Here is a 27,757-nt window from a genome sequence, read left to right on the forward strand (position 1 = left end):
TGGCCACCAATGGGTGGAAATAATACTCTTATCTGCACCAGTATCCATAATGCCTTCAAACAATTTTCCCTCAACCCACAACTTTAGCTTAGGTCTCTCATTTAGGGAGACCATCAGGTAGGCGGAATCCATTCCCGAGGAGCCCATTTTTTCTCGTCCAGGCTCTGAAGGTTTGGCAACCTCTGGAAGGAGCAATAACTGAGCTATCCTGTCTCCTTTGGTGATAGAAAAGACTCCTCCTGGGCATGAGCACAGGACTTGGATCTCGGGGCTATGTTGACAGTCAACTACCCCAGGGTAGACAATAAGACCATTTAAAGTTAACGATCCTCTGCCAATTATAAGGCCCACGGTTCCAGGCAGTAGGGGTTGAATAGGCTGCACAGGAACCGGCTGGACGCCCATTTGTGGCATTAATAAGAAGTCGGAGGAGGCGTGCAGGTCCAATCCTGTGTGTCTTCCGACAGGCTCTCCTCCCTTTCTCCTCGACTCTGGTTGGCCTTGTCCCCATACTTGTGGGGGCCCTGGGAACGGGGGCCCATCTTCACGTTTTTTTGAACCACTTGGTGTTGTTCTGTGAGCGGCGGAAGGAGTCGCCCTTTGATATCTCTAACGGAACGGCAGAGAGCAGCCTTATGATATCCCTTGGAACAGCGGGAACAGAGGGAGTCTGTACTCTGGGGGCCCTTATCCCTGTCCGGGGCTTGGCAGTCCTTTTTTAAATGTCCCGGTTGACCGCATTTAAAACAAACTCTCTGGTTCCGCCCCTGTCTTGGCTGTCCCTGTCTAGGCAGTCTCTGCGACTGGAGGATGGCAGCTGCCAGCCCTGCATTGGTCAGGGGTCCCCCGAGTTCTCGACAAACTCTGAGCCAATCCTGTACACCTTTACCTTTTCTGGGCGCTATGGCCGCGCGGCATTCCTGGGTCGCCTGCTCAAAAATCAGTTGTTCAACAAGAGGCGCAGCCTGATCAGGGTCCCCAAAGATGCGCCCCGCTGCTTCTGTCATTCGAGCCACAAAATCTGAGAATGGTTCCTGAGGTCCCTGAATGATATTAGTAAGTTGCCCAGAAGCTTCCCCTTTTTTGGGGAGTGCCTTCCAAGCCTTAATGGCAGTGCTAGAAACTTGAACATAAGCACCCCATGGGAAAGCCGTCTGATCAGCGGCAAATGGGCCCTGGCCTGTTAACATATCAAAGGTCCAATCTCGCTGCTCGGGGGTCAGTGCAGCAGCGTTTGCCCTGGCTTGAGCTTGTGCAGCCTCATGCCATAGCGCCTTCCATTCCATGTATTGACCCATGGTAGGGAGCGCTGCCTTAGCCAACATTTGCCAGTCAGCGGGTGTCATAGCCACACCAGCAAACCTTTCTAGCATTACTAGAGTAAAATTGGCATTTACACCATATTTTCTAACCGCCTCTGCTAGATCCTTAATTTGGGTGTACTCGACGGGGGCATGAACTCTCCCTCCGCCCTCAACCTCAAAAACTGGGAAGGCAGCTTGAACCTTTTTCCTCACTTTATCAGAGAGGAATGAGAAGGGATTAGAAGACTGCACGTAAGGAGGAGGCGCCGAAGGCGCAGGCCATGCGGGGGCCACTGGGGGCGGCCGGCATTTCCACTCCCCGAGTGGTCTCCGCCGCCTGTCGGGATGATATCTCTCCTCCTCGTACCTGGCAGCTTCCTCCTCCAAATCGGATTCCTCACTAGGGCTGAGGGGATCGGAGTCGGACTCATCCAGATTTAAATCTTCTAATTCTTGTTTTAAGGCCCCCAGCTCTTGCATAGGGTAGAGGCCTCCTTCTTTCCCTTCCAACTTTTGTCTGGGTTTTGAAATCCCTCCTTTACCGGCAGATGTGCCGGGAGTGTCACTTTGTTGTTTTAGAATCTCTCCCTCGTCCGTAGACTTACCGGGAGGGCCCTTTTTCTTATGGGAGACGTCTCTCCTCCTGCGGGTACCCATCCTCTCACTCCGTTCAGTTTCTGACATGCTGTCTTGGACCTCCTCTAATGTATTTTGCCCTACTATCACTACCGGTTTACAGCCCTCATCTTCTAAGCAATTTTTAATAAACTTCCAAATGGTCTTGGTGCCCTGACGGAGGTCTCCCTCCGCGTACTTGCGGTCAAGGTCTCTGCCTAGTTTGTTCCAAGAGCTCAAAGTCAAGGAGCCGGAACAAGCAAACCACGGCGCTACACGATCTACCTCTTTTACAAAATTTTTGAGCACACGGCCCCCTACCTTTATATCACGTTGTCTCAGCACGGCCTCTAACGCGGTAACCATGGACTGAGTGGAACCCATAACGTGCCCCACTCCGTGGGAGGCGCTGTGAGACGCGCCGTTCCCTTACGTACTAGAGGCTCACACAGGTCTCTGGTGCAGCTGCTTATCTACGTCAGTCTGACCACACCAACGGGCGATTTCAAAACCTTTTAAACCAACCGGATTAACCCCAGACCAAGAACAGGCATACCTCTCCGAACTTACCCTCCTGCAGTTCTGAATCCTCCCTGTCTCCAGGGGGTCTCCGAAGGTGCTGACGATGACACAAGTTTTCCTGGGTTTCGGCACCAAATGTCCCGCGCTACCGTCTCGCCAGCAAGAACGACGCGGCACACAAAGGATCCTTCTGCAGATCAGCTTTAATGCATCTTGAGAGGGAGAGCATAAGCTTGCCAAAAATGGAGACCCCGAGCGAGGGAACCCGCGCCCTTTATATAGAGACTGCTCCTCGCCTAGGACGTGCTCCTACCTTATTGGTGGCTGCCTAATCGGCCCAGGCATGTTACCGAGCAGCCCTGCCCTCCACCGGAAATCAGCGCCATCTTGTAATGGCGATTTCGGGCAGCTCCTCACATCTCCCCCTTTTTTATCATTTAAAGCGGCTGGTACAAGCTCGGCGGTCGCGGACAAATTAGCCAGCGTTCCTGTCCTAGGTCGTCCCTCCACAGACTTTGACCTTACCCGTCATAGGTTGACCCTATCGCCACCGGGCACCATGTCTTAGGTTGGTTCAAGTCTGGGGGAAGTTGCCCGTCTCTGGACACACTGGAGCCTGTTGTTACACATAGACCTGTTTGAGCAAGGGCGAACTCCTCTGAACAAGCTTCAGGGAGGCCAGCCAACAGGAAGGGGGAAGGGGAGTCAGAGCAGGCTAATCCTTAAGCATGGACAGCCAAACGTCAGGGTTGGCCCCCTGTTCCAGGGCTAGAAATGCCTGGGCGATGACTACCCTGTCTCTCTGGGTCTGGGCTTTTAATCTGCAGACCAACCATAGTAGGAGCACAGTTCCCCCACATAAGAACATGCCAACCCCAATCACTCCTGCCCACTCCTTGAAGTGGGACACGGCCGTTTTAATCCATGAGGACAGTCCGGCTGCGAAGGAGACATCCACTCTTGTTGAATTCACGGACCCAATGGCCATGCGCAGCTGGTTTATCAGGTTGTCAAATTCTCTCGTCCAACCCGCTATCTCCGTGTCTTCAGGTAGATAAGGTAGATCCAAAGTCTTATTAGAACTGAAAAACCGAGGAAACAACCTAGTATCATGATGAACTGGCATCGGGAGGGGAAGGTCGACAGTATCCCCCAGCGCGGCTCGCCCAAGGCCGTTGGGGTCTTGATCATCACCATCAGAATAGGGAGGAACAGCCAGATCTTCCAGCTCAGATGGGGTCTTGGCGCCATCCTTCCGTTCTGGGACCGTCCTGGTAAGCCTCTCAGGGACCCAGAAAGGGTTATCTTCATTCTGTGGGAAAACACACACAGCTCCCCTGGATCTTATAAGAATAGGATCCGGTCCTTTCCATTCGTTAGACAACACATCTTTCCATTTTACCATTTCTTTTGGCCTGTCTGGCTCTGAGCAATGACGCTCGGCCGCTGTTTGTCCATGCTCATCTAAATTCAGGTAATTTAAAGTAAATAATGCCAGGGAAATCACTGTCCTTGGTACTGGAGGAAGTTCCTTCATAATTCCCCCTTTTTGTTTTTGTAAGTATGATTTTAATGTGCGATGGGCACGTTCTACGATACCTTGTCCTTGGGGGTTATAGGGTAGGCCAGTCAAATGGGTTACTTCCATATAATGGCAGAACTGTCTGAATTTTTGGGAAGTGTAGGCAGGTCCATTATCTGTTTTAAGGACCCTGGGCTTACCCCAGGCACTCCAGGCCTCGAGACAATGTTGGATTACATGGGAAGCCTTCTCTCCCGATAGGGGAGAAGCATGTAAAATACCAGAACAAGTGTCAATGGACACATGTAAATACTGGAGTTTTCCAAAAGAGGCAACATGGGTAACATCCATTTGCCAAACCTGCAGCGGTCTTACGCCTCTTGGGTTGACCCCCACATGAGATATAGGCAAAAATTGGCAACAGTTTTGACATTGGGTCACTATTTCTCTAGCTTCTTTTCTAGTTAAGGAAAACTGACGGCGCAAGGTTTCGGCCGTTACATGAAACCGTTCATGGAAGCTTTTAGCAGCTTCCAGATTGGAAGACATGGCAACAGCAATCAGCTTTGTAGCTTTGTCGGCCAGGTCATTTCCTAGTGCCATAGGGCCAGGGAGACCTGAATGTGCCCGTATATGAGTTATATAAAATGGGTGTCGCCGAGCTAACAAGCAATTTTGAATTTGTTGAAAGACGCAAGCCACCCTACTGGATGGCTTGATGATACCAGCAAGCTCAAGATGATTAACTGCATTTACTACATAATTAGAATCAGAGACAACATTTACAGGGCCAGAAAAGGTCTGTAAAACCTCTAGGACTACCAAACATTCAACAACCTGGGGGGAGGTTTCAATATACCTTTTGGAGACAACCTGACCGTCAATCACATAGGCTCCAATCCCCGTCTTGGAGCCATCAGTATAGACTACCAAGCCATCTATTAAGGGCACAGAGGATGTTACCCGGGGAAAAACCACCGCTTGGGACAAGGCAAAATGCAAAAGAGGGTGTTGGGGATAATGATTGTCTATCTGCCCTGGAAAAGAGGCGACCAATATGGCCCATTCATTGGAGGCAGCCGTTAGGGCTTGAACCTGAGGCAAAGTATAGGGAACTATCATCATTTCTGGATATTTGCCAAAGTGAGTGAGAGAGGCCTTAAGTCCACGTAAGGCAAGCCGTGCCAGAGCATCGGGATACCAATCAATGATTTTTGCTGGTGAAGCATTGGGATGGATCCACAAAAGGGGGCCGTTTTGCCAAAGCACAGCAGTAGGCAGTCCCTTCGTTTTACAAAGGCACAAGGAAAAGGGCAATGTATTAACAAGACGTGTCAATTGAGCTCCCTGTATGGCCTGTTCTACCAACCGCAAGGCCTGTTCTGCTGGCGGAGTGAGGGACCTGGGAGAAGTCAGATGGCTATCACCCTCAAGAATGTCAAACAGCGGCTTCAGGGCCGCAGAGGGGATTTTTAGAAAGGGTCTGAGCCAGTTGATGTCTCCCAACAAGTTTTGAAAATCATTTAGAGTTTGTAAGTGGTCCCTTCTTATCTCCACCTTTTGTGGGACGATCTTATCAGGAAAGATAATAGACCCCAAAAAATGTCCAGTATCAGCAATCTGAACTTTATCAGCAGCAATCTGTAGGCCCCAGTGTAACAAGATGGACTGTAAGCAAGGATATGCCTTTTGTAAAACTGTCAAATCTTTGTGGCATAACAGGACATCATCCATATAATGAATCAGGATTAGGGAAGGAAACTGGCGCCTCAAAGGCCTCAAAGCTTCTTGAACATATAGTTGACACATGGTAGGGCTATTTGTCATGCCTTGAGGCAAAACCTTCCATTGGAACCTTTTATCAGGTTCCATATGATTAAGTGAAGGGAGAGTAAATGCAAAGCGGGGCTTATCTAGGGGACATAAGAGGATGGAAAAAAAGCAATCCTTAATATCTATAATAACTAAAGGCCAACCTTTAGGTAAGGCGGAGAGAAGCGGAAGACCCCTTTGTACGGGGCCAAAAGAGTTCATCTGTTTATTAATGGCTCTCAGGTCGTGGAGCAATCTCCATTTTCCCGACCTTTTTTTGATTACAAATATCGGGGTATTCCAGGGAGAGGTGGACGGTTCAAGATGTCCAAGCCTTAGCTGCTCCTGTACTATCTGTGTTGCTGCCCTCAATTTCTCGGAGGACAATGGCCATTGAGGAACCCACACCGGATCCTCCGTTTTCCACGGAATGGGTCGTGCTGCCTCAATGGCGCCTAGGAAAAACCCAGACCCTGTCTACCTGGGTTGCCTTCAGGGAGAATGGGTTCAACCCGGCCCTGTTCCCTGGCTCCTAAACCCCTTCCCTGTTTATGACCCATCTTAGCCATTATCTCCTTAGCTTGAGAGGAGTATTCATTAGACAACTTAACTCCCATCTTTTGTAAAATATCACGCCCCCAGAGGTTAACGGGGAGCGGAAGCACGTAGGGAGTAAAATGTCCCTCTTGTCCCTCTGTCGTTTTCCAGGACAAGGTAGCGGAACTAATAGTAGGACTGGCCTGATAACCGAGGCCTTGTAGAGAATGTGAGGACTTAATGACAGGCCAAGACTTTGGCCACCAATGGGTGGAAATAATACTCTTATCTGCACCAGTATCCATAATGCCTTCAAACAATTTTCCCTCAACCCACAACTTTAGCTTAGGTCTCTCATTTAGGGAGACCATCAGGTAGGCGGAATCCATTCCCGAGGAGCCCATTTTTTCTCGTCCAGGCTCTGAAGGTTTGGCAACCTCTGGAAGGAGCAATAACTGAGCTATCCTGTCTCCTTTGGTGATAGAAAAGACTCCTCCTGGGCATGAGCACAGGACTTGGATCTCGGGGCTATGTTGACAGTCAACTACCCCAGGGTAGACAATAAGACCATTTAAAGTTAACGATCCTCTGCCAATTATAAGGCCCACGGTTCCAGGCAGTAGGGGTTGAATAGGCTGCACAGGAACCGGCTGGACGCCCATTTGTGGCATTAATAAGAAGTCGGAGGAGGCGTGCAGGTCCAATCCTGTGTGTCTTCCGACAGGCTCTCCTCCCTTTCTCCTCGACTCTGGTTGGCCTTGTCCCCATACTTGTGGGGGCCCTGGGAACGGGGGCCCATCTTCACGTTTTTTTGAACCACTTGGTGTTGTTCTGTGAGCGGCGGAAGGAGTCGCCCTTTGATATCTCTAACGGAACGGCAGAGAGCAGCCTTATGATATCCCTTGGAACAGCGGGAACAGAGGGAGTCTGTACTCTGGGGGCCCTTATCCCTGTCCGGGGCTTGGCAGTCCTTTTTTAAATGTCCCGGTTGACCGCATTTAAAACAAACTCTCTGGTTCCGCCCCTGTCTTGGCTGTCCCTGTCTAGGCAGTCTCTGCGACTGGAGGATGGCAGCTGCCAGCCCTGCATTGGTCAGGGGTCCCCCGAGTTCTCGACAAACTCTGAGCCAATCCTGTACACCTTTACCTTTTCTGGGCGCTATGGCCGCGCGGCATTCCTGGGTCGCCTGCTCAAAAATCAGTTGTTCAACAAGAGGCGCAGCCTGATCAGGGTCCCCAAAGATGCGCCCCGCTGCTTCTGTCATTCGAGCCACAAAATCTGAGAATGGTTCCTGAGGTCCCTGAATGATATTAGTAAGTTGCCCAGAAGCTTCCCCTTTTTTGGGGAGTGCCTTCCAAGCCTTAATGGCAGTGCTAGAAACTTGAACATAAGCACCCCATGGGAAAGCCGTCTGATCAGCGGCAAATGGGCCCTGGCCTGTTAACATATCAAAGGTCCAATCTCGCTGCTCGGGGGTCAGTGCAGCAGCGTTTGCCCTGGCTTGAGCTTGTGCAGCCTCATGCCATAGCGCCTTCCATTCCATGTATTGACCCATGGTAGGGAGCGCTGCCTTAGCCAACATTTGCCAGTCAGCGGGTGTCATAGCCACACCAGCAAACCTTTCTAGCATTACTAGAGTAAAATTGGCATTTACACCATATTTTCTAACCGCCTCTGCTAGATCCTTAATTTGGGTGTACTCGACGGGGGCATGAACTCTCCCTCCGCCCTCAACCTCAAAAACTGGGAAGGCAGCTTGAACCTTTTTCCTCACTTTATCAGAGAGGAATGAGAAGGGATTAGAAGACTGCACGTAAGGAGGAGGCGCCGAAGGCGCAGGCCGTGCGGGGGCCACTGGGGGCGGCCGGCATTTCCACTCCCCGAGTGGTCTCCGCCGCCTGTCGGGATGATATCTCTCCTCCTCGTACCTGGCAGCTTCCTCCTCCAAATCGGATTCCTCACTAGGGCTGAGGGGATCGGAGTCGGACTCATCCAGATTTAAATCTTCTAATTCTTGTTTTAAGGCCCCCAGCTCTTGCATAGGGTAGAGGCCTCCTTCTTTCCCTTCCAACTTTTGTCTGGGTTTTGAAATCCCTCCTTTACCGGCAGATGTGCCGGGAGTGTCACTTTGTTGTTTTAGAATCTCTCCCTCGTCCGTAGACTTACCGGGAGGGCCCTTTTTCTTATGGGAGACGTCTCTCCTCCTGCGGGTACCCATCCTCTCACTCCGTTCAGTTTCTGACATGCTGTCTTGGACCTCCTCTAATGTATTTTGCCCTACTATCACTACCGGTTTACAGCCCTCATCTTCTAAGCAATTTTTAATAAACTTCCAAATGGTCTTGGTGCCCTGACGGAGGTCTCCCTCCGCGTACTTGCGGTCAAGGTCTCTGCCTAGTTTGTTCCAAGAGCTCAAAGTCAAGGAGCCGGAACAAGCAAACCACGGCGCTACACGATCTACCTCTTTTACAAAATTTTTGAGCACACGGCCCCCTACCTTTATATCACGTTGTCTCAGCACGGCCTCTAACGCGGTAACCATGGACTGAGTGGAACCCATAACGCGCCCCACTCCGTGGGAGGCGCTGTGAGACGCGCCGTTCCCTTACGTACTAGAGGCTCACACAGGTCTCTGGTGCAGCTGCTTATCTACGTCAGTCTGACCACACCAACGGGCGATTTCAAAACCTTTTAAACCAACCGGATTAACCCCAGACCAAGAACAGGCATACCTCTCCGAACTTACCCTCCTGCAGTTCTGAATCCTCCCTGTCTCCAGGGGGTCTCCGAAGGTGCTGACGATGACACAAGTTTTCCTGGGTTTCGGCACCAAATGTCCCGCGCTACCGTCTCGCCAGCAAGAACGACGCGGCACACAAAGGATCCTTCTGCAGATCAGCTTTAATGCATCTTGAGAGGGAGAGCATAAGCTTGCCAAAAATGGAGACCCCGAGCGAGGGAACCCGCGCCCTTTATATAGAGACTGCTCCTCGCCTAGGACGTGCTCCTACCTTATTGGTGGCTGCCTAATCGGCCCAGGCATGTTACCGAGCAGCCCTGCCCTCCACCGGAAATCAGCGCCATCTTGTAATGGCGATTTCGGGCAGCTCCTCACATCTCCCCCTTTTTTATCATTTAAAGCGGCTGGTACAAGCTCGGCGGTCGCGGACAAATTAGCCAGCGTTCCTGTCCTAGGTCGTCCCTCCACAGACTTTGACCTTACCCGTCATAGGTTGACCCTATCGCCACCGGGCACCATGTCTTAGGTTGGTTCAAGTCTGGGGGAAGTTGCCCGTCTCTGGACACACTGGAGCCTGTTGTTACACATAGACCTGTTTGAGCAAGGGCGAACTCCTCTGAACAAGCTTCAGGGAGGCCAGCCAACAGGAAGGGGGAAGGGGAGTCAGAGCAGGCTAATCCTTAAGCATGGACAGCCAAACGTCAGGGTTGGCCCCCTGTTCCAGGGCTAGAAATGCCTGGGCGATGACTACCCTGTCTCTCTGGGTCTGGGCTTTTAATCTGCAGACCAACCATAGTAGGAGCACAGTTCCCCCACATAAGAACATGCCAACCCCAATCACTCCTGCCCACTCCTTGAAGTGGGACACGGCCGTTTTAATCCATGAGGACAGTCCGGCTGCGAAGGAGACATCCACTCTTGTTGAATTCACGGACCCAATGGCCATGCGCAGCTGGTTTATCAGGTTGTCAAATTCTCTCGTCCAACCCGCTATCTCCGTGTCTTCAGGTAGATAAGGTAGATCCAAAGTCTTATTAGAACTGAAAAACCGAGGAAACAACCTAGTATCATGATGAACTGGCATCGGGAGGGGGAAGGTCGACAGTATCCCCCAGCGCGGCTCGCCCAAGGCCGTTGGGGTCTTGATCATCACCATCAGAATAGGGAGGAACAGCCAGATCTTCCAGCTCAGATGGGGTCTTGGCGCCATCCTTCCGTTCTGGGACCGTCCTGGTAAGCCTCTCAGGGACCCAGAAAGGGTTATCTTCATTCTGTGGGAAAACACACACAGCTCCCCTGGATCTTATAAGAATAGGATCCGGTCCTTTCCATTCGTTAGACAACACATCTTTCCATTTTACCATTTCTTTTGGCCTGTCTGGCTCTGAGCAATGACGCTCGGCCGCTGTTTGTCCATGCTCATCTAAATTCAGGTAATTTAAAGTAAATAATGCCAGGGAAATCACTGTCCTTGGTACTGGAGGAAGTTCCTTCATAATTCCCCCTTTTTGTTTTTGTAAGTATGATTTTAATGTGCGATGGGCACGTTCTACGATACCTTGTCCTTGGGGGTTATAGGGTAGGCCAGTCAAATGGGTTACTTCCATATAATGGCAGAACTGTCTGAATTTTTGGGAAGTGTAGGCAGGTCCATTATCTGTTTTAAGGACCCTGGGCTTACCCCAGGCACTCCAGGCCTCGAGACAATGTTGGATTACATGGGAAGCCTTCTCTCCCGATAGGGGAGAAGCATGTAAAATACCAGAACAAGTGTCAATGGACACATGTAAATACTGGAGTTTTCCAAAAGAGGCAACATGGGTAACATCCATTTGCCAAACCTGCAGCGGTCTTACGCCTCTTGGGTTGACCCCCACATGAGATATAGGCAAAAATTGGCAACAGTTTTGACATTGGGTCACTATTTCTCTAGCTTCTTTTCTAGTTAAGGAAAACTGACGGCGCAAGGTTTCGGCCGTTACATGAAACCGTTCATGGAAGCTTTTAGCAGCTTCCAGATTGGAAGACATGGCAACAGCAATCAGCTTTGTAGCTTTGTCGGCCAGGTCATTTCCTAGTGCCATAGGGCCAGGGAGACCTGAATGTGCCCGTATATGAGTTATATAAAATGGGTGTCGCCGAGCTAACAAGCAATTTTGAATTTGTTGAAAGACGCAAGCCACCCTACTGGATGGCTTGATGATACCAGCAAGCTCAAGATGATTAACTGCATTTACTACATAATTAGAATCAGAGACAACATTTACAGGGCCAGAAAAGGTCTGTAAAACCTCTAGGACTACCAAACATTCAACAACCTGGGGGGAGGTTTCAATATACCTTTTGGAGACAACCTGACCGTCAATCACATAGGCTCCAATCCCCGTCTTGGAGCCATCAGTATAGACTACCAAGCCATCTATTAAGGGCACAGAGGATGTTACCCGGGGAAAAACCACCGCTTGGGACAAGGCAAAATGCAAAAGAGGGTGTTGGGGATAATGATTGTCTATCTGCCCTGGAAAAGAGGCGACCAATATGGCCCATTCATTGGAGGCAGCCGTTAGGGCTTGAACCTGAGGCAAAGTATAGGGAACTATCATCATTTCTGGATATTTGCCAAAGTGAGTGAGAGAGGCCTTAAGTCCACGTAAGGCAAGCCGTGCCAGAGCATCGGGATACCAATCAATGATTTTTGCTGGTGAAGCATTGGGATGGATCCACAAAAGGGGGCCGTTTTGCCAAAGCACAGCAGTAGGCAGTCCCTTCGTTTTACAAAGGCACAAGGAAAAGGGCAATGTATTAACAAGACGTGTCAATTGAGCTCCCTGTATGGCCTGTTCTACCAACCGCAAGGCCTGTTCTGCTGGCGGAGTGAGGGACCTGGGAGAAGTCAGATGGCTATCACCCTCAAGAATGTCAAACAGCGGCTTCAGGGCCGCAGAGGGGATTTTTAGAAAGGGTCTGAGCCAGTTGATGTCTCCCAACAAGTTTTGAAAATCATTTAGAGTTTGTAAGTGGTCCCTTCTTATCTCCACCTTTTGTGGGACGATCTTATCAGGAAAGATAATAGACCCCAAAAAATGTCCAGTATCAGCAATCTGAACTTTATCAGCAGCAATCTGTAGGCCCCAGTGTAACAAGATGGACTGTAAGCAAGGATATGCCTTTTGTAAAACTGTCAAATCTTTGTGGCATAACAGGACATCATCCATATAATGAATCAGGATTAGGGAAGGAAACTGGCGCCTCAAAGGCCTCAAAGCTTCTTGAACATATAGTTGACACATGGTAGGGCTATTTGTCATGCCTTGAGGCAAAACCTTCCATTGGAACCTTTTATCAGGTTCCATATGATTAAGTGAAGGGAGAGTAAATGCAAAGCGGGGCTTATCTAGGGGACATAAGGGGATGGAAAAAAAGCAATCCTTAATATCTATAATAACTAAAGGCCAACCTTTAGGTAAGGCGGAGAGAAGCAGAAGACCCCTTTGTACGGGGCCAAAAGAGTTCATCTGTTTATTAATGGCTCTCAGGTCGTGGAGCAATCTCCATTTTCCCGACCTTTTTTTGATTACAAATATCGGGGTATTCCAGGGAGAGGTGGACGGTTCAAGATGTCCAAGCCTTAGCTGCTCCTGTACTATCTGTGTTGCTGCCCTCAATTTCTCGGAGGACAATGGCCATTGAGGAACCCACACCGGATCCTCCGTTTTCCACGGAATGGGTCGTGCTGCCTCAATGGCGCCTAGGAAAAACCCAGACCCTGTCTACCTGGGTTGCCTTCAGGGAGAATGGGTTCAACCCGGCCCTGTTCCCTGGCTCCTAAACCCCTTCCCTGTTTATGACCCATCTTAGCCATTATCTCCTTAGCTTGAGAGGAGTATTCATTAGACAACTTAACTCCCATCTTTTGTAAAATATCACGCCCCCAGAGGTTAACGGGGAGCGGAAGCACGTAGGGAGTAAAATGTCCCTCTTGTCCCTCTGTCGTTTTCCAGGACAAGGTAGCGGAACTAATAGTAGGACTGGCCTGATAACCGAGGCCTTGTAGAGAATGTGAGGACTTAATGACAGGCCAAGACTTTGGCCACCAATGGGTGGAAATAATACTCTTATCTGCACCAGTATCCATAATGCCTTCAAACAATTTTCCCTCAACCCACAACTTTAGCTTAGGTCTCTCATTTAGGGAGACCATCAGGTAGGCGGAATCCATTCCCGAGGAGCCCATTTTTTCTCGTCCAGGCTCTGAAGGTTTGGCAACCTCTGGAAGGAGCAATAACTGAGCTATCCTGTCTCCTTTGGTGATAGAAAAGACTCCTCCTGGGCATGAGCACAGGACTTGGATCTCGGGGCTATGTTGACAGTCAACTACCCCAGGGTAGACAATAAGACCATTTAAAGTTAACGATCCTCTGCCAATTATAAGGCCCACGGTTCCAGGCAGTAGGGGTTGAATAGGCTGCACAGGAACCGGCTGGACGCCCATTTGTGGCATTAATAAGAAGTCGGAGGAGGCGTGCAGGTCCAATCCTGTGTGTCTTCCGACAGGCTCTCCTCCCTTTCTCCTCGACTCTGGTTGGCCTTGTCCCCATACTTGTGGGGGCCCTGGGAACGGGGGCCCATCTTCACGTTTTTTTGAACCACTTGGTGTTGTTCTGTGAGCGGCGGAAGGAGTCGCCCTTTGATATCTCTAACAGAACGGCAGAGAGCAGCCTTATGATATCCCTTGGAACAGCGGGAACAGAGGGAGTCTGTACTCTGGGGGCCCTTATCCCTGTCCGGGGCTTGGCAGTCCTTTTTTAAATGTCCCGGTTGACCGCATTTAAAACAAACTCTCTGGTTCCGCCCCTGTCTTGGCTGTCCCTGTCTAGGCAGTCTCTGCGACTGGAGGATGGCAGCTGCCAGCCCTGCATTGGTCAGGGGTCCCCCGAGTTCTCGACAAACTCTGAGCCAATCCTGTACACCTTTACCTTTTCTGGGCGCTATGGCCGCGCGGCATTCCTGGGTCGCCTGCTCAAAAATCAGTTGTTCAACAAGAGGCGCAGCCTGATCAGGGTCCCCAAAGATGCGCCCCGCTGCTTCTGTCATTCGAGCCACAAAATCTGAGAATGGTTCCTGAGGTCCCTGAATGATATTAGTAAGTTGCCCAGAAGCTTCCCCTTTTTTGGGGAGTGCCTTCCAAGCCTTAATGGCAGTGCTAGAAACTTGAACATAAGCACCCCATGGGAAAGCCGTCTGATCAGCGGCAAATGGGCCCTGGCCTGTTAACATATCAAAGGTCCAATCTCGCTGCTCGGGGGTCAGTGCAGCAGCGTTTGCCCTGGCTTGAGCTTGTGCAGCCTCATGCCATAGCGCCTTCCATTCCATGTATTGACCCATGGTAGGGAGCGCTGCCTTAGCCAACATTTGCCAGTCAGCGGGTGTCATAGCCACACCAGCAAACCTTTCTAGCATTACTAGAGTAAAATTGGCATTTACACCATATTTTCTAACCGCCTCTGCTAGATCCTTAATTTGGGTGTACTCGACGGGGGCATGAACTCTCCCTCCGCCCTCAACCTCAAAAACTGGGAAGGCAGCTTGAACCTTTTTCCTCACTTTATCAGAGAGGAATGAGAAGGGATTAGAAGACTGCACGTAAGGAGGAGGCGCCGAAGGTGCAGGCCGTGCGGGGGCCACTGGGGGCGGCCGGCATTTCCACTCCCCGAGTGGTCTCCGCCGCCTGTCGGGATGATATCTCTCCTCCTCGTACCTGGCAGCTTCCTCCTCCAAATCGGATTCCTCACTAGGGCTGAGGGGATCGGAGTCGGACTCATCCAGATTTAAATCTTCTAATTCTTGTTTTAAGGCCCCCAGCTCTTGCATAGGGTAGAGGCCTCCTTCTTTCCCTTCCAACTTTTGTCTGGGTTTTGAAATCCCTCCTTTACCGGCAGATGTGCCGGGAGTGTCACTTTGTTGTTTTAGAATCTCTCCCTCGTCCGTAGACTTACCGGGAGGGCCCTTTTTCTTATGGGAGACGTCTCTCCTCCTGCGGGTACCCATCCTCTCACTCCGTTCAGTTTCTGACATGCTGTCTTGGACCTCCTCTAATGTATTTTGCCCTACTATCACTACCGGTTTACAGCCCTCATCTTCTAAGCAATTTTTAATAAACTTCCAAATGGTCTTGGTGCCCTGACGGAGGTCTCCCTCCGCGTACTTGCGGTCAAGGTCTCTGCCTAGTTTGTTCCAAGAGCTCAAAGTCAAGGAGCCGGAACAAGCAAACCACGGCGCTACACGATCTACCTCTTTTACAAAATTTTTGAGCACACGGCCCCCTACCTTTATATCACGTTGTCTCAGCACGGCCTCTAACGCGGTAACCATGGACTGAGTGGAACCCATAACGCGCCCCACTCCGTGGGAGGCGCTGTGAGACGCGCCGTTCCCTTACGTACTAGAGGCTCACACAGGTCTCTGGTGCAGCTGCTTATCTACGTCAGTCTGACCACACCAACGGGCGATTTCAAAACCTTTTAAACCAACCGGATTAACCCCAGACCAAGAACAGGCATACCTCTCCGAACTTACCCTCCTGCAGTTCTGAATCCTCCCTGTCTCCAGGGGGTCTCCGAAGGTGCTGACGATGACACAAGTTTTCCTGGGTTTCGGCACCAAATGTCCCGCGCTACCGTCTCGCCAGCAAGAACGACGCGGCACACAAAGGATCCTTCTGCAGATCAGCTTTAATGCATCTTGAGAGGGAGAGCATAAGCTTGCCAAAAATGGAGACCCCGAGCGAGGGAACCCGCGCCCTTTATATAGAGACTGCTCCTCGCCTAGGTCGTGCTCCTACCTTATTGGTGGCTGCCTAATCGGCCCAGGCGTGTTACCGAGCAGCCCTGCCCTCCACCGGAAATCAGCGCCATCTTGTAATGGCGATTTCGGGCAGCTCCTCACACTATTGGAGAATAGAAATGCTACTGATTTTTGTGTGTTGATTTTGTATCCTGCTACTGTGCTGAAATCATTTATGAACTCCAAGAGTTTTTTTGTAGAGGTTTTAGGCTGTTCGATATATAGGATCATGTCATCTGCAAACAGGGACAGTTTGACTTCATCTTTTCCAATCTGGATGCCCTTTATTTCCTTCTCTTCTCTGATTGCTCTGGCTAGTACTTCCAACACTCTGTTGAATAGGAGTGGTGAGAGTGGGCATCCTTGTCTAGTTCCTGTTCTTAAAGGAAAAGCTTTCAGCTTTTCCGCATTCAGGATGATATTGGCAGTGGGTTTGTCATATATGGCTTTAATTATGTTGAGATACTAAAAAAATAGCTTCATCAAGATATTAGCTGCAAAGTTTGTAGTTTTTAAAATTATTATTTATTTTAAATTTATCAATATACAATGTAGTTGATTTTTGTAGCCCTTTACCAATTCTTCTCCTTCCTCCTCCTCTCTCCCCCCACCAACATCATATCTGTTCACTTATCTTAACAAGTTCAAGGAACTATTCTGATTGTTGTGTCTTTTCAAAGTTTGTAGTTTTTAAAAACATTAGTTTTAAAGAGAAGCATGATAAAATGCACAACAAAGGTTATTAGTTTTCTATTGCTGCATAACGAATTCATAAAATTTAGCAGCTTGCAACAACCTACATGCATTATCTCATTATTTTGTAGGTCATAAGTCCAGCACAACTTAGACGGGGTTCCCTGCCTATGTCTTCCTCCTGAACAGGGTAAGAGAGGATATTGAGGTTGTATAGCTCTACCTACCTCTTCAAACAGAATACCACTTCTTTCTGCATCATGTGAAGTAAGGAGAGATATTTTAATGTCCCTTTTGTAGATGAGAAGTAATAGGTTGAAGTTACTTGGAAAGTTTGTTGCTAAGTTCAAGGAGAAATTTTTCATATAGTCAAAATTTTTTTATTTATCCAGAGAAAAAAGGGACTTACCAGGAGGTTGGGAACTTTCAGGCTTACGAGAACTTCTGCAGACAGAGCAGAGGTGATTTATTCAGCCTCTCTCAGATGTGCATGTCAATCTATTTGAGGTATAAGTTCAGCTGAAGTGGAAACTATTTAGGAAAAGGAATATCCTGTTTGGATCATTGTGGGAGAGGTGTTAACATTCTGCCTTCTTGGGTGACGTTGGTGGGCATGCATGTCTGGTCCCTCATCTGCTATCAGCTTGCTAGGTCACCTTCAGCAAGTGCAAGCTGAGCTTCTACTCCCTCACCAGTAAGATGAGGGGCTCAGAGTCAAGCCATCATGAAGACCAAATGTTCATGGATATAAACTTTAAAGAGTTACACACATCACTATCCCTAGTCAGAGCACCACCTTTGTCTGTGTTAACGTTTCTGTTACTGCAGAGTTTTGGAATGGGCCTCCCTCTACTGGTTAGTAGGAGCCTAACAGGATTTCATAATTTGGTGTCATTGTAACAGATATAGCAGATGTGTATAAGACTTTGTTCCATTTTACATGCCACTTCATATTTATTGGTTAATTTGGTCTTCTTCATAGGCATGTAATATATTCCTGACAATCTATATGTAACTTGAATTAGTACAAGTCATGTTTTAAATGCATAAAAAGAAATGACTATTTCAAGGAAACCTGTAGTGAATGTCTTCATTTCTACTTTCAGGGGCCACCTGAAAGGGGCCACCCCTCTCTTCTCTTTCCTTCCTCATTTGGCTCAGTTCTGTGCCGAGTACATGGAGTTACCCAGCATACATCTTGTTAGTGAATGATGTATCTGGACCATGCCACAGAACAACAGTGGGGAAATTGCTGAAATCCCGGCAGTACTGGCCAATCATGGCTCTGCCAGAGATTGAGGTTTAAGACTGCAGGACTAGGCAGGGATCCCACAAGGACATGAGAGTTTGAGTAGGTTACTAGGTTTCCTAGTTGAAGGGTGTCTGTCCTCTTCTGTTGCTATAGGGAAGAGCAGTTTCTTTTGAATATGGTGATTAACTCAGGAACAGAGATGGATTGGTATTTTACTTGAATTTTTAAATTTCTTAGGACTTTTAGTTTCCATGTCTAGCTTTCTTTTTCCCTTTCATTACCAAATCTCAAAGGAATACTTACTTCAGAAATGGTGCCTTCCCAAGAATGTCATCTGCAGCCCTGTGAACTTTCAAGTACCTCCCTCCCTTCCTTCCTTCCTTCCTTCCTTCCTTCCTTCCTTCCTTCCTTCCTTCCTTCCTTCCTTCCTTCCTTCCTTCCTTCCTTCCTTCCTCCCTTCCTCCCTTCCTTCCTCCCTTCCTCCCTTCCTTCCTCCCTTCCTCCCTTCCTCCCTTCCTCCCTTCCTCCCTTCCTTCCTTCCTTCCTCCCTTCCTCCCTTCCTTCCTCCCTTCCTCCCTTCCTCCCTTCCTTCCTCCCTCCCTTCCTTCCTCCCTTCTTCCTCCCTTCCTCCCTTCCTCCCTCCTCTTTCTCATTTTTTATATAGTCCATAAGGTCTGATATGCCATGTTTTCATTTTCATTTGTCTCCAGGAATTTTTTAATTTCCTTTTAAATTTCTTCTTTGACCCATTTGTTGTTTAGGAGCATGCTGTTTAATTTCTTTGTTTTTGTACAGTTTCCAACATTCCTTCTGTTATTGATTTCTAGTTTTATTCTGTTGTTGTCAAACAAGATAGTTGGCATGATTTCAATATTTTTAAAATTTATTGAGACTTGTTTTGTAACTAAACATATGGTCTATTCTAGAGAATGTTTCATGTGCTGCTGAGAAAAATGTGTATTCTGCAGCTATTGGATGAAATGTTTTATAAACATCAGGTCTAATTGATCTGGAGTGGAGATTAACTCTTATGTTTCTTGATTAATTTTCTGTCTGGATGATCTGTTATTTGCTGAAAGTGGGATATTAAAGGCCCCAACTATTATTGTGTTGGAGTCCATTTCTACCATTAGGTCTACTAGTTCTTGCTTTATAAATCTGGGTGCTCCAGTATTGGGTGCAATATAGTTAAAATTGTTATATCCCCTTGTTGAACTGATCCCTTTATCATTATATAATGACCTTCCTTATCTTTTTTTAAACTTTCCTTGGCTTGATGTCTATATTATCTGATATAAATATGCCTATTCCTGCTCTTTTGTGATTTCCATTTGCATGAAATGTCTTTTTTCATCCCTTCACTTTCAGCCAGTTTGTGTTCTTATAGGTGAAGTGTGTTTCTTACAGACAGCACATTGCAGGCTCTTGTTTTATAATCCACTCAGCCACTCTCTGTCTTTTAACTAGGGAATTTAATTCACTAACATTAGTATTATTATTGATATAGAGGGACTTGTTAATGCCATTTTGTTAGTTTCTTTCTGGTTGTTTATAGATCCTTTTTTCCTTTTTTTTCTGTTCTTACTGTCTTTCTTTGTGATTAAGTGGTTTTCCCTAGTAGTATAATTTGAATTTGATTTCTTGCCTATTTATTATTAGAATGTCTACTATATGTTCTTGTGTTATTGTTACCATGAGGTGAGGCTTACAAAAACATGTTATAGCAGATTACTTTAAACTAATAACAACTTAACTTTGGTCACTAAGATAAAAGAAAAAAAACAAAGCCAACATTACACTTTGACACCATTCTCCCCCCAACACATACTTTCTGACATTTTGTTGTTTCAAGTTACATCTTTTAATATTGCCTGTCTCTTATATAATTGTTGTATTTGTTGTTGTATTGCTGGGTTTATCCTTTAGTCTTCATAGTAAAGATGTAAGTGGTTTACTTACCACCCTTACAACATTGGAGTATTCTGAGATTGTCTGTGTACTTGCTATACTAGTGAGTTTTGTACCTTCAAATATTTTTCTGGTCATCTTCTTTCAGCTTGAAGAATTCCCTTTAGCATTTCTTTTAAGGTAGATCTAGTGTTGACAAATTCCGTTAGTTTTTGTTTGTCTGGAAAGGACTTTATTTCTTCTTCATATTTGAAGGTTAGTTTTGCTGAATACAGAATTCTTGGCTGACAGTCTTTTTCCTTCAGCATTTTGAATATATCATCCTTCTGTCACTTGGCTTATAGGGTTTCTACTAAGATAATTTGATTATGATGTGCCTTGGGGTGATCCTCCTTGGGCTGAATTTTATTGGTGACCTCAGAGCTTCCTGTACCTGGACACTGTCATCTTTATCCACACTTGGGAAATTTTCAGCTATTATTTTCTGGTATATACTTTCCATGTCTTTTCCTTTTTGTCTCCTTCAGGTATGCTAATTATGCAGAGGGTATTTTGATGGAAGGAGTCACAAAATTGCTTGCAATTTTTTTCATTTTTTCCTATTCTTTTATCTTTTTGTTCTTCTGATTGGGTAATTTCTTTGAGCTCACCAATTCTTTCCTCTGTTTGATTAAGTCTGCTGTTGGAACTTTCTATTGAGCTTTGTAGTTCACATAACTTATTCTTTATTTCTAGAATTTCTATTCAGTTTTTTAAATTGAGTCTGTTCTTTTGTCAACATTTATCTTCTGCTCTTAAATTGTTTTCCAGATATCATTTAATTTTCTATCTGTATTTTCTTGTGAGTCCATGAAAATCCTTAAGAAGTGATTCTGAATTCTCTGTCAGACATTTCATAAATCTACTGTTTTCTGGGCCCATTTCTGGCACATTGTTGGTTTCCTTTGGTGGTGTCATGTTTCTCTGTTCTTGCATGATCTTTGTGTCTCTACACTGATTCCTGGGCATTTGAGGAAATGGCTTCCGCTTCTAAGTTTTACAAGTGTTCTTTGGTGGTGTTAGACCTTTCCTGCTCAGTGTCAGAAATTTGTCTCTGATCTGTGGGGTTTTTTTTGTTTGTTTGTTTGCTTGTTTGTTTGTTTTCCTGTTCTGTGGTGGATTAATAGCAAGTGGCACTACTTAAAAACTTGACTGGAACTAATTTGCTGTCCTGTGGTAAATTCCTGGATTGGGGGAAACTTCCTGTGGGGATCTGAACTTGAACTCTGTGCCTGAGCTAAATTGGTGCCTTACTGCTATTTCTCAGACTGGGAAATCTTTTTGTATGAATCATATTTTAACTATTGGCCTTTTAGTCACTTCCAGGTCATGCGGAGTCACCATAAATGCAACTGGACTGTGTGGAAATTTGGGCCTGGAGCTGAGTGTTTCCCACAAGCTGTGCCCCCTGAAGTTCTATTGCACTGACTGGTCTCCACTGTGTGGTTCCCAGACTGATCAGAAGGGAGATCAGTTGCCTCTGCTACTCCCAGTTGTGGATCAGCCTCCCTACCCCTCAGCACTGCAAATGTTTTTTATGGGGAAGGTCCCACACAAATCCCCTGACAAAGACTCACTGACCTCTGGGTGATTCTTTCCTCTCATTGCCTGTGGCCCCTCCCTCCTATGCAGACACTGGGGAAGCTTGTGACCAGATTTGCTGGCCTGTGGAAAGGGATGGTGCATGCTGAAGTGATTTTTTTTTTTTTTTTTTTGCCAGGAATCATCACAGTGCCCTTCACCCCTTCAGGCTCCAAGCAGCTTCATGCAAAAAGCTGCTATGGCTTTGCTGTCTTTGGGTAGCTTCTCTGCAAGTGGTTAGGCCTTGGTCTCATCAGGGTAATCCCTCCTTGCACTTGCCATGACTTTCCATGACTTCACAAACTGGCAGATCAATCCTCCTCTTCCCCCAAGTTCCAGTGATTACAGGATAGCAGATTTTGTGTTTTCATAGTTATAAGTTGATCTGTTGTGGGGAGAGGAGAGATGCCAGGATGGTCTACTCTGCCATCTTGGTGACATCCATGTCCCCGTCTCTTTTTTAAACTGTAATATTGAGGTATAATATGTATACTTCATATATCATAAAATTGACCCACTTAAAGTGTGCAAGTTAGTGTATTCACAGAGTTCTGGAACCATTTCCACAATCTAATTTTAGAACATTTCCATCAAATGAAAATCCATACCCATTAACAGTCACCCTCATTCCTTTCCATCCCCTCATCCCTAGGCAATCACTAGTCTACTTTCTGTCTCTTTACATCTGCCAATTCTGAAGTTCTCATTAAATTGGAATTGTCCAATATGTGGTCCTTTGTGACCGGCTTTTAACTTAGGATGATGTTTCTGAGCTGTATCCATGTTGTAGCATGTGTCAGTACTTCATTCCATTTTATGGCCAAATAATATTCAACTGTGTAAATATATCAAGCCCCTTCCTTTGGATTCATCAGTGCTCTGTCTGACGCACCAGATCTCTGACCAACTTTCAGTATATTCCCTTCGGGAAGGATGCATGTCTTTCTGGGGGAGATTTAATGTTTCACCAGAGCTAGTCTCAACTACTTCATCATCTTTTATGATAATTTTAATATCTGCAGGTTTTCGCATGTCTGTTTATATGGCCTGTTTTCTTCTCTGTTGTTTCTCAGTTTCGGGGGCCCGACTGTATGTTTGTAATTTTTTTCCCCCACTATAAACAGTTCCGTTTGTTTGTTTTCTTAAACATAACTTATGGGAATTCTTACTTATTTACACTGAGTGTATAGCCCTCTGGGGTCTCTGTGCAGGCTGCCTTTCAGATCACGCATGATATGTCATGAGCTTTCACCATCCGTGCAGCCTACACAGCAGCAGTTCTGGGTTTCCAGAACTGGGTTTCCAGCTTCAGCACAACTCTCCAAGGTCAAAGCCATTTTTGGCACTTGCTTACTTCCCTGGTTTCCTGGTTTCACTTCATTTGGGGGCTTACCTTCATTTTTATTAAGTGGAAATACATATAAAAGGTTATTTTATTTCAAATCCAGCATTTCAGTTGTTTCAGAGAGGAAGATCCTTTAGATATTTATCATTCACCATACTCCGAGATGCAGAAATCCTTAGTAAACTTCATTCATTTGTCCTTACAACCATATTTTTAATTCCCCGTCTTCTTCTTTTTAATATGTGAATGGCATCTATTTTATATTTTAATTGAGATAATTGCTATTCCTGAAGTTTTATGGGCTTGACATTGCCAGGCCTTCCTGGTATTTACCCCTAAGGTCTTGCTTCCTTGAGTACTTTGAGATTTGTATAACCTGATTTTCTTTGGAAGGTTATTTGGGGAAACTGAAAGTGTCTGAGTTTAAGATTTTCTCCTAAGAATCTTGCATTTATCTGGAGAAAATTATGTTAAGTGAAATAAGCCAAACTAGGAACAAGAAATACCACATTTCTCACTTACAACTGGGTGCAAAGAAAGAAAAAGAAAGAAAGAAAGAAAGAAAGAAAGAAAGAAAGAAAGAAAGAAAGAAAGAAAGAAAGAAAGAAAGAAAGAAAGAAAGAAAGAAAGAAAGAAAAAGAAAGAAAGAAAGAAGAAAGAAAGAGAGAGAAAGAGAGAGAAAGAAAGAAAGAAAGAAAGAAAGAAAGAAAGAAAGAAAGAAAGAAAGAAAGAAAGAAAGAAAGAAAGGAAAAGAAAGACAAGACCACAGCAATTCACTGAACTTTCAGAAGGAGAGAACAAACCTAAAGTTACTGGAGGTGGGGGAGGGAGGTCGGGGGTTTGGGAAGGGAGATCGGGTAAAAGGCATAAAGAAAAACCACAATTTGTAATAATGAATGTGCTAATAATAATTTTTAAAAAGAAAAAAATAACCTTGTATTTGCTTCTGACTGGTACTTGAGGGTACTTCCAATCTGGGACTACTTTAAAATAAATTTTCAGCTAAATATTCCTTGGATTGTACTCATAGAGAGAACTCAAACCATAAACCTCCATTAGGGCATGTGGTTACAAATTCTGAGTTTACTCTTCTCCATACCCAGCATGAAGCTTGAAGAGCCAAGAGTCAAGATTTCCTTTGTTGTGAAACAAGAGTTTGTCCTTAAATTCCTCTCTTATCAAGGATTCTTACATATTTGTCTTGTTCTTCTGTCAGACTCTCAGGCAAACTCAGGCTTTGTTTCCCTATTCTCAAGTCCTGTTGGTCTGTTAAAATACCGTCCCAAAGGTCGACCCCGTGGCTCACTTGGATGAGTGCGGCGCTGGGAGCACTGGGGCGGCGGTTCGGATCCTATATAGGGATGGCTGGTGCACTCACTGGCTGAGTGCGGTGCAGGCGACACCAAGCCAAGGGTTACAATCCCCTTACCAGTCACAAAAAAAAAAAGAAAAGAAAAAATACCGTCCCAATATTACCAGTGTCTGGAGGATTTCCCCCAACATGAAAGACAACTTCAGAGCTGCCTTTACTCTCAGGATTTCTGATTTTCTTTTATTTGGATGCTGGAAAATTTCCTTCTTTTCTCACCTTCTCAGAAATGTATTTTAAAATATTTTCTAAGAAATATTTTATATCCAACATCTTTAGTTGTTTTGCAGCAGTGGGTATATTTATGCTATACAGTCTGCCACAATAACTGAAAGGTAACTTTTCCAATGTATCCTAGAATCCAAATGATCACTTCTTTCTCTCCTTTTTTTTTTTTTTCTATTTTAGCTCTCCAAGGGTGGGATAGTATCATAGAAATCCCCTTGTTCATTCACTTACAAACTATTGATATTTAATTCTTAAATTAAAATTATAGAAAACAAATTCTAGACCAAACTCCCTATGGCATATTTCCTTGGCAGAGAAGTTAGGTCAAAATCTAAAGTTGTGCTTCTCTTCACATCCCCACCTCGATCAATTGGAATTTTCCTAGGCACCCTGAGATTTTGAAGTCTGGGACAAAGTAGTCATTATACTGCTTGCGATGTATACGAGAAGGGCCACTAGCCTTGTGTTTAGTCCCATTCTCTCCAGCCCACAGTCTGAAGTTCAGAAAGAACAAGTAAGGGTCAAACACCAAAGAACTAAAGTTTGATGCTTCATAAAAACTGATATATTAACTGCTTTGTGAGATTATTACTACTGTAGGAGAAGAGTGTGCACTGTCAAGACTAAAAGAAGACCCAGGATTTGTGCATGGCATTGAGCCACCCCTGGATTTAGATAGCTTGACTCACTTGCAATCCTGCCAGAGCATCAGCAAGGTTGACTAATGTTAAATTCATTTTACTTGCACAGTCTAGAAACTTTTGGTCAGCAGGTTGGCTAGCCTACCAGAGCTTTAATTAACAGTGGCAATGGGAAAACACTCTCTTCTTCTTATACCTCTTAAGGGCATCTTTGATTTCCTTGTTTCTCAGACTGTAAATCAAAGGATTCAACATGGGATTCACCAGTGTATAGAAGACAGATGCCATCTTGTCATAGCCCAGAGACTTATTAGAGCTGGGATGCATATAGACGAAGAGTCCTGATCCAAAAAAGAAAGTCACTGCTGTCAGGTGAGAAGCACAGGTGTTGAAAGTCTTGTATCTGCCTTTTACTGAGCTGATCTTCAGGATGGTGGCAACAATATAACCATAGGATATTATAATGACAAAGACAGATGTCACACCAAAAATCACTGCTATGAAAAACTTCATGACTTGTAGGAAAAATGTTTCAGAGCAGGATAGGACTAATAATTGAGGCAGGTCACAGAAGAAGTGGTTGATAACATTTGGTCCACAGAAATTGAGTTGAAGTAAAGCACACAGTTGGATCAATGAACCAAAGATACCAGTTATGTAGGCTCCAACCACCATCTGCACACAGACACTGGGGGACATGATGGCTGTGTAGAGCAGAGGGTTACAAATGGCAGCATATCGATCATAAGCCATGGCTGCCAGAAGACAGCACTCAGTCAAACCCAAGCTAGAGAAGAAGAAGTATTGCATGGTACACCCCATAAAAGAGATGAATTTAGGCTTCTGGAAGAAGTTCGAGAGCATTTTGGGGGTTGTGGAAGTGACATAGCAGAAATCTAAGAAGGATAAGTTGCTGAGGAAGAAGTACATGGGTGTATGTAGGTAGGAGTCCAACCTAATCAAGATGATAAGACTCAAATTCCAGATCACTGTCAAGAAGTAAGTCCCCAAGAATACTGCAAAGAGAACACTCTTGAGCTTGGGTAAATCTGAGAATCCCAAAAGAATAAACTTAGTGACTGTTGTATTATTTCTTCCTCCAGTCATTATCTTGAAGTTCCTTAAATCTGCAGAAAGATCCTTGGGTTAATAATTGACTCTTTTAATATTATAAAAGTTCCTTGTTTTCAATAGAGTTCTATGTTTTTGAACAAAAAAATCATATAATTTAGGTGACCTTAACAGTATAAAAATTATAAAAATTATTTACAAAACCACTAGAAATTCCATTTCCCAACTACTGTTAATAGTTTGTGCTATATTCTTGAAAATTTTTCTACACACACACACACACACACACACACACACACACACACACACACACACACACAGATACTGCCAAATTGTTGTCTAAAAGTTAATGCCAATTTACACCAGTATCAGATTTTATGACAATATCCTTTGCCATCCTATTATCAACACTACCCATAATTATTTAGTGCTATTCTTTGACAATCTTATGGGTAAAAAAAATATTATTTCCTTGTTTTTAATTTGCATTTACTTTAGTGATTTGCTCATATATATTTTTTGCTCATTTGTTTAGTAAGTTATTCATTATTGATTTGTAAGAACTCTTTATATATGAAGGATGTAACTCTATTTCCCTCACTCATGACAATTCTTTTCCCAGTTTATTGTTTATTAACAATATGTTGTATTTTGCTGTACAGATTTCCTTTAATTTAGGTAGTCAATTTTAAATTATGTTTATGGTTTCTGGCCTTGGTGTTATACTGAAAAAGATTTTTTTTCACAATCCTATAAGGCTCTTTCCTTAATTTTCTTTTAGTTATTTCATGTTTTTATATTTACATTTAAAAATTCTGGGACATTTTAAGCATATTGTGAAGAATAAATATGAGATTGTTTTGGTTTTGTTTGTCCAAACTGACTGATACTTATCCCAATGTAATTAACTGAATAATTTTCCATTGATTGAAGTTGGCTTTGTGATGAAGTTGCTGGTGGATTCCCTATTCTGCTCAATATTTAATATGTCAGTTCATGTGCCACTGTTCAGTCCTGCACTACATTTTCTAATTACTTATAATCATATTTTATTTATAAATTATGGAACATTTTTATAACAGGTAAACATGCTTTCATTTTTCCACTCTGAGATAATTTTGATGCTTCTCATATTTTTGCCTTCCTATCCAGAGGTCAGTGAGTCTTTGCTGGGGACTCAAGAAGTACATGCTCCACAGGAAACATTTGGAGTGCCCAGTGGGGATGCTGACCCACCAAGAGAACACTGGGGTGTGGTATAGGCAGCTTGATCTGCCTTCTGATTGCCACGGGCACCATACAGTGGAGACCAGTCAGTGCAATAGAACTGCAGGGGGCCAGTTTGTGGGAAAGACTCAGTCCTATGCTGGAATTTCCACACAGCTCAGTTGTGTTTGTGGTGATCCCACATGACCCAGAAGTGACTAAAGGCTGACAATTAAAATCTGATCTGTAACAATAGCTTTCCCCAGTTTTAGAAACAGCAGCAAAGCAGCAACTTAGCTCAAGCACAGAGATCAAGTTCTGGTCCCCATGGTAAATTTTCCCCAGTTCAAAATTAACCATAGGAGAGCAAATTAGTTCCAGTGCAGAGTTTAAGTGGTGGTGGTAGCTAATAATTCACCCCAGGATGGGAGGGGAAAAAAAAAAAACCTTACAGACCAGAGAAAAAACTCTGATATTAAGCAGTAATGGTGTAACACCACCAAAGAACACCTATAGGCTATAGGCTTCT

General features: G+C 45.3%; 6 protein-coding genes across 6 annotated transcripts; all 6 read right to left on the reverse strand.

Annotated features, from left to right (window-relative positions):
• Positions 1 to 413: 413 nt before the first annotated feature.
• LOC134377082 (igE-binding protein-like) lies at positions 414 to 1,529 on the reverse strand (the record flags this gene model as incomplete). The annotated part of the gene is made up of 1 exon (XM_063095699.1): positions 414 to 1,529. A coding segment is annotated over one exon (1,116 nt), but the record flags the coding sequence as incomplete, so codon positions are not given.
• A 4,429-nt stretch (positions 1,530 to 5,958) lies between these two features.
• On the reverse strand, positions 5,959 to 6,983 carry LOC134377153 (endogenous retrovirus group K member 7 Pro protein-like). Its single transcript, XM_063095769.1, has one exon. The coding sequence runs from the start codon at positions 6,981 to 6,983 to the stop codon at positions 6,231 to 6,233; it is 753 nt and encodes a 250-aa protein (XP_062951839.1). The 3' UTR covers positions 5,959 to 6,230.
• On the reverse strand, positions 6,983 to 8,098 carry LOC134376623 (igE-binding protein-like; the record flags this gene model as incomplete). Its single annotated transcript, XM_063095109.1, has 2 exons — positions 6,983 to 7,213; positions 7,466 to 8,098. Coding segments are annotated over 2 exons (864 nt in total), but the record flags the coding sequence as incomplete, so codon positions are not given.
• Positions 8,099 to 12,592: 4,494 nt separating this feature from the next.
• On the reverse strand, positions 12,593 to 13,553 carry LOC134377147 (endogenous retrovirus group K member 7 Pro protein-like). Its single transcript, XM_063095763.1, has one exon. It carries the CDS (start codon positions 13,551 to 13,553, stop codon positions 12,801 to 12,803), a length of 753 nt encoding a protein of 250 aa, XP_062951833.1. The 3' UTR covers positions 12,593 to 12,800.
• LOC134376624 (igE-binding protein-like) lies at positions 13,553 to 14,668 on the reverse strand (the record flags this gene model as incomplete). Its single annotated transcript, XM_063095110.1, has 2 exons — positions 13,553 to 13,783; positions 14,036 to 14,668. Coding segments are annotated over 2 exons (864 nt in total), but the record flags the coding sequence as incomplete, so codon positions are not given.
• A 10,439-nt stretch (positions 14,669 to 25,107) lies between these two features.
• Positions 25,108 to 26,058, reverse strand: LOC134377085 (olfactory receptor 5AN6-like). The gene has a single exon (XM_063095701.1). It carries the CDS (start codon positions 26,056 to 26,058, stop codon positions 25,108 to 25,110), a length of 951 nt encoding a protein of 316 aa, XP_062951771.1.
• Between the last annotated feature and the right edge of the window lie 1,699 nt (positions 26,059 to 27,757).

Source organism: Cynocephalus volans, chromosome 4 (genome assembly GCF_027409185.1).
Source record: "Cynocephalus volans isolate mCynVol1 chromosome 4, mCynVol1.pri, whole genome shotgun sequence".
NCBI classification, from domain to species: Eukaryota; Metazoa; Chordata; class Mammalia; order Dermoptera; family Cynocephalidae; genus Cynocephalus; species Cynocephalus volans.

Coding starts and splice junctions, on each gene's coding strand:
- LOC134377153 (XM_063095769.1), bottom strand. CDS start 6,983: ATGCCACAAATGGGCGTCCAGCCGGTTCCTGTGCAGCCTATTCAACCC.
- LOC134377147 (XM_063095763.1), bottom strand. CDS start 13,553: ATGCCACAAATGGGCGTCCAGCCGGTTCCTGTGCAGCCTATTCAACCC.
- LOC134377085 (XM_063095701.1), bottom strand. CDS start 26,058: ATGACTGGAGGAAGAAATAATACAACAGTCACTAAGTTTATTCTTTTG.